The sequence below is a fragment of the Tachypleus tridentatus genome, chromosome 13, assembly GCF_004210375.1.
Source record: "Tachypleus tridentatus isolate NWPU-2018 chromosome 13, ASM421037v1, whole genome shotgun sequence".
NCBI lineage: Eukaryota > Metazoa > Arthropoda > Merostomata > Xiphosura > Limulidae > Tachypleus > Tachypleus tridentatus.
The window spans coordinates 260,349,616-260,355,615 of record NC_134837.1 but is presented as its reverse complement, the minus strand read 5'-3'; the positions used below and the strand labels follow the sequence as shown (position 1 = coordinate 260,355,615).

Below are 6,000 nucleotides of genomic sequence, written 5' to 3'. Positions count from 1 at the left end.
TTCTATTTGCTTGAAAATAAAGCTGTTTATTTAGATTCACGACTAGTTCAGTAATTAGGATATTCCTTTGGTTTTGCGCTAGGTGTGATGAAATTCGTATCTCAGAATTAACCATACTTTCTGGAAATGGAATACACTGTAGTTAACGATATTTTTCAGTTTAAAGTTCATTTCCTTGAAGAAACTGTCATCGTAAAAACTGGGTTTGAAATAAAATGTTTTCTTAAGTTTAAAGCTATTTACTTTTGGAATGGGTTGGCATCTAGATAAAACTGTTCCTATTAAAGTTAACGTGTGTTTTCCTATAGGAAAGCCACATCAGGTTACCTGGTAAGTCCACCGAGGGGAATCGAGTCCCCTGATTTTAACTTTGTAAATCCGCAAACTTACCGTTGTACATTAGAGTTAATAAGACGAATTCGAATTTGTGCATTACCACAAAATGAAATTCACACTAAGTAATGGACACGTTGCAAGATTGACAGTTAGTTCCTTAGCGTGAATGGTAGGTTATAGGGTGGTTACGAATATTTAGCCTTCTTTCCGATCAGTGTTTTAAAATTAGGAACATCAGATGATTCTCATATTAGCGCTGCTGTAAATACAAACATCACTCTTAAATTACCGTGTGTATCACGCTTAGGTTTATTCCGAAAATTCTGAAAATTTTGTTAAATACAAACATGGTTACTAGATGGCGCTTTAAAATACCTTTGCCGATAATAGTTTGACCTAATTTCAAGTTGAAATTATTTGTCGTTATTTCCATGAGCGAAAGAGAACTTGAAAGTGTTTTGGGGTATGTCAGATATTTGTTTTATTCGAATTCTTTAACACAGAACACTGATACCAAAAATTTATTATAGACCTAACGATAAAAGTTAGTTTCATGTATTTAGAACAACTAGTAGTAACTATTAACTACACAAGCAAATACCTCATGAAAATCTAACGTGTCACTCTCGGTATCAACGGGTGAGAATGTGGTTTTGAAAATGACATATTTATTTATTATAAGTGTATTTTTAGTAAACTGTCGGATAATATCAACCTATAAGTATTGTTGTGCTAAATGTTATATAATTATTTATAATAATGGCTTATTTTTTGTTGTGTTATGAAGTAATGTGACTGACAATAAATTTTCACTAGAACAGCTGTGATTGATGATGTATATGACTGAAGAAAACTACTCTGAAGATGTGACACCGATTTCGGTGGTATTTTCAAATGACAACGTAGTAGAGCATGTCAGCTACGAAAATTATTTGTATGAAAATGGTAAGTTTGTAAGGATTTCTCTTGTCAGTATCATTTTGGTTGTTATAGTTTTACCAGAATGTCGGTTTTCATTTAACAATGTTACCCTGGGGTCTGACCTAGTTGGAAAAACGTTATGTCGTAAATGTGAAAACTTTAATAAACTGCAAATGCCATTTGAGTACAAATGGGACGAAGTTTCGCCTTATCTTTAGAGGCTTTCGTTATATTAAGTATAGAAACCGACATTTCTTTCCCTTTTCATTCAATAGGAAGTTGCAGTCCTTTACAAGTTATGAAACTCACAATATCTACGCAAAGGTTCCACTAAAACGACAGTTTGTTACTGATAGTGATAAATGATGGTATACTTTGTGTATTTGAGTTGCTTTATGTAGGTGGAGTAAAGCGTTTTGTTTTTGGGGTATGTTCTGGAAGTCTTCTTTGTGAAAATTGCATACTTTAATAAAAGTTCACTAGGTGATAAGTGCTAGTAAATATAGTTTGAATTCTCCTTAAACTTTTACCAGTTAGTTTTGAAGAAGTGAATTGTTAATTTGGATTTTTTTTTTTAAGACCAAGTGACCACATTTTACTTTGGCAGCATATTATGTTAATGAATAAATATATTAAATTAAAGAATATAAAACATTGTATGGAGGTAAAATTAACTACTACTACTAGTTGATGAAGTAAACCTTTCTGGAAAAGTACAATATTAGAAACAAAAGTTAATTGGAAAATATGTCTGCATTTCTTAAAATAGCAGAATGCCTTGTCCTTTAATTATTGATAGCATGGATGACTTAATGAGATTCGTGCTGTTTCAGTTTAGTATCTAGTGAAATGATAGACACTGGAGTGGGTTTTGAGGAATTTCAAATCTTCTGTTGCAGTCTCACCAGTACAGATACTTGGTGCCTGCAGGTTCATTTTTCAAATAAGTCCAGACACAATTATTTTTCACTGCCAGTTATTTTGTCTGTAATATTAAATCAAAAGTGTTTTATTTCTTCAGATGAAGAACTATTTCAGTAGCTCTTATATCCAGTTGATGAATATTTACAAATATTAAACATAATGTTTGGAACAAGAGTTATCAATGTGTGTTTTTAAACTATATGTCAGATTTTGCATGTACTGGCAAACACATTATTTGAGTTATTTTATTTTACATTATTATTTGAAAATATATTTGTAACAAAGTCTTAACTATAATTTTGCTTTTTCTGTAAAAGCCAGTTTCTTACAAAAAGCTTACCATGTCAGTATGTTCAATTTTTATTAATTTCAAAGCACATTTTCTTCAGAATCAGAATGTTTACAGCTAGCATCATCTGCCAAGGATTTGTTTTTAATAAATGATGGTGATTAACTGTTATTAAAATGATAAAAAATGTAAAATACTTCCAGCCTGTTTTCATATTATGTTTCTATTAAATTATTTTTCTGATTACTGATGGTTAGGTTAATGATATCAAAAATTTGTTTCCATTTAAGATCAAACCTCTGTTAATTTTTTTATCAAAAGTTTACCATCAATCAGTATAAACTTTTATTTCAGTTTTCATTTTGTAATACATAAGTAAATCGAAGTCTACTCTACCAGTCAGTATGGTACTGACTGGTACCAAAAAACACAGTGTGTTTGGTATGAAAATGAAAGGAACAAGATATTGAAACAAACTTTAATTTTCGATGGTTGAGGAAAAGATTGAAATTTATTTCTATACAATACTTGCTAGAAGAAAAGTTATCTTGATTTGAACAAATGCCACAACAATGTCATGTGATAACGAAAGTTAAATAAATAAAATATGTTTCTGAAATAAAAAGGAAGAAGAAAAATATTAAAGTTTTGGTTTTGACAAAAAGAAAAGGAAGAAAACTTTGTGAAACCTTTTCAGATGTTTGATTACTAACTCCTTAGATTTTGATGTTATAGAAGGGACAGTGAGAGGGCCGGTGGATGTTGTGAATTTCCTGAAACATAATTATTATATTGATTCAAGGAATTTTACGGATAGAAACACTTAATTACATGAATATGAAAGATAGCATTTTATATTTCATCATTAAAAGTTAAGAAACTGGAAATGTGAATTTTTATAAAATCTTTGTAATAATGACATTAAATTATAATAATTTTTTCTTAAACTAAAAATGAGCTAGGAAGATACAAATGCTGTTCTCTCCTTACCAATAAAAGTGTTAATACCCATATCAGCTGCTCTGGGATGCAAAATTTTTGTAATGAACTGGGTTTATTTTAAATTAGTCTTCAGAGGATTTAAAATCTTTTTGAATTTGGTTAAAGTTATTAGATTTTAACATTCACAGAAGACAAAAATGGAATCATGTTTTAAATAATTTATTGTCTGAATGAAACAATGCAGGACGTGTAAATGTTTAGAATACATATATATATATATATATATATATAATATAAAGAATGCTAATAAACAACTTCAAAGCTTGTTTATTTGAATTAGCATCACTTCACATAGACTCTACTTAACTAAAGGGCTATCAAGGTACTTGTGTACATGTGTAGTGTGTAAAAGTAGTTAGTAGGTCTTTGTGGTTTTGTCTCAGGAAATATTTTGTGTATGAGATAATCATGTGTTTATTGGAGTAAAGTATAAGGTAATCCTACAAAAACAAATATTTCAAATTTCAATGGTGAATAAGGTATAAGAAAAACATGAACATTTACAAGTGTGTACTGAAGTTAACAAACACTGAGATCTATATACATGTACATGTGTAAGGGTAAATGTCTTTAAACTAAAAACACAGGACAAGAGCTGTAAAGATACAGAATTATCCACATCTATCAAGGAATGCTCTGCTTCGGTTATTTCTTTCTTGTTCTAACTGCATTTCTAACTAGGGCTTAGAAGCAAGAAATATTGATCAAAATCCAAACATGTTTGCCATCAGTTCACTTCTTGTGCTTAAATTCAGTTTTGTTTGTTTTTATCAGAACTTCTCTGTGGTTCTTGACAAACTTTATGGACTGAATTAGTTTATATACTGTTTTTTAAAAGTTATTATTATATATGACCAGAATATGATAATATTCTTGACTCTGCCCATGTATATGTTCAAACCTCCATTGTTTCCTACTTTCCAGTTCATTTGAATTATGCATCTTTTATACTTGTTTGTTAGCAGGTTTTTCCAGTAGATCAGCTTCCAATAAAATTAAAAAAAAATCATGATAATAAGATAACAGAACTTTTCCTCTTTTGTAAAATATCTTATAAGGGTATAGAAGTGAATACTAATTAAGTGATAAAACAGATAAGAAATGACCTCACATGATGCAACTCTCTATCAGTTGTTGTTGTTTATTTCTTGATGATTCATACATTATTACCAGAACCCTAGGTAAATAACAGTTTAAATTATTATTATTTATTTTTCTTTGTTTTTCAGTAGACTAAAATGGTATATTATTTTTAATCATAACCTTTTGAAAGAAAGTCCCATTTGGAGTCGTATGGTAGTGGCCCAGCATGGGCAGGTGATTAAGACACTTGACTCGTAATCCACGGGTCACAGGCTTGAATCCCTGTCATACCAAACATGCTCACCCTTTCAGCCATGGGAGCATTATAATGTGACGGTCAATCCCACTATTTGTTGGTAAAAGAGTAGCCCAAGAGTTGGCAGCAGGTGGTGATGACTAGCTGCCTTCCCTCTAGTCTTACACTGCTACATTAGGGATGGCTAGCGCAGATACAAACAAACAAAACTACATAATGGGTTATCAAAGCTGTGACGACCACAGGCATGGTATCAGGTTTTATGCGTTACAAACCATCAGGATTCAAAAAGGGGTGCAACATACAAAACAGTTTACAGAAAATTCCAACTGATTCTTTTACTAAATGAAATCTGTTTAAAATATATGCAAAATACGACGACTGAACAACGTTTTTATATTGAATCTACAGAGAAATGGCGAGTTAAAGACTAGAGAGAAGGCAGCTAGTCATCACCACCAACCGCTAATTCTTGGGCCACTCTTTAATTAACGAATAATGGGATTGACTGTGAAATTGTAACGCCCCCGCGGCTGAAAGGGCGAGCATGTTTGGTGTGACGGGGATTCGAACCCGCGACCCCTCGGATTACGAGGCGAGTGCCTTAACCACCTGGCCATGCCGGGCTAATGTAGCTTTGCTGCTTCACAACCAACTTTTAATATGTGACCAAGGTTACAGAAGGCCACAATAGTTTCTCATATTTCCCGGGCGTCCTCCTGTATTTAAACAAACACTTTTTCTCCTGTACACGCATTGTTTATCATAAACATTAATTTAATAGGTAATTATGATTATTTACATCCAGGTACTTTACTGCCTATTTTGCCCTGTTATATATTTTTTAATCTAGACCTTTCATGATTTTCGATAATTAAAAGAGTATACAGTATTTTAACCACACTATGCCCACCACATTCAGAGCTTATCAGGGCGACAAGGGTACAACAAACACAGTAGTGGTTGGAATACCATTTATGGAAGTATAATTCTTAATAACAAAAAAAAAAAGGGTAAAAGAGCACTAAATAGGAAAGCTATGTAGAGCTGACTACTGAACTTGTAAAATAGGAACCAATAAGGCAGAGATGGAAGTGGATACTTCACTTGATTGGCTAATGATCACATAGCAGACTGAGCCGTCTCGACTTTACATGGAAAATAAAATCCCTGTAATTCTGGCTCCCCC

At 32.0% G+C, this 6,000-nt stretch overlaps 1 protein-coding gene across 3 annotated transcripts in view; it reads left to right on the top strand.

Moving 5' to 3' along the window:
* The first annotated feature begins 699 nt into the window (after positions 1–699).
* Positions 700–6,000, top strand: part of LOC143238480 (cerebellar degeneration-related protein 2-like) — a 73,785-nt gene continuing 68,484 nt past the window's right edge. The window contains exons 1-2 of one of the 3 annotated variants that reach the window (XM_076478750.1): positions 700–799; positions 1,158–1,281. In XM_076478750.1, coding sequence (XP_076334865.1) covers positions 1,167–1,281 — 115 coding nt within the window. In that variant the 5' untranslated portion in view covers positions 700–799; positions 1,158–1,166. Of the gene's footprint in view, positions 800–866; positions 976–1,152; positions 1,282–6,000 lie in introns of those variants that run through there. The other 2 variants (XM_076478751.1, XM_076478752.1) reach the window with 2 other exon arrangements.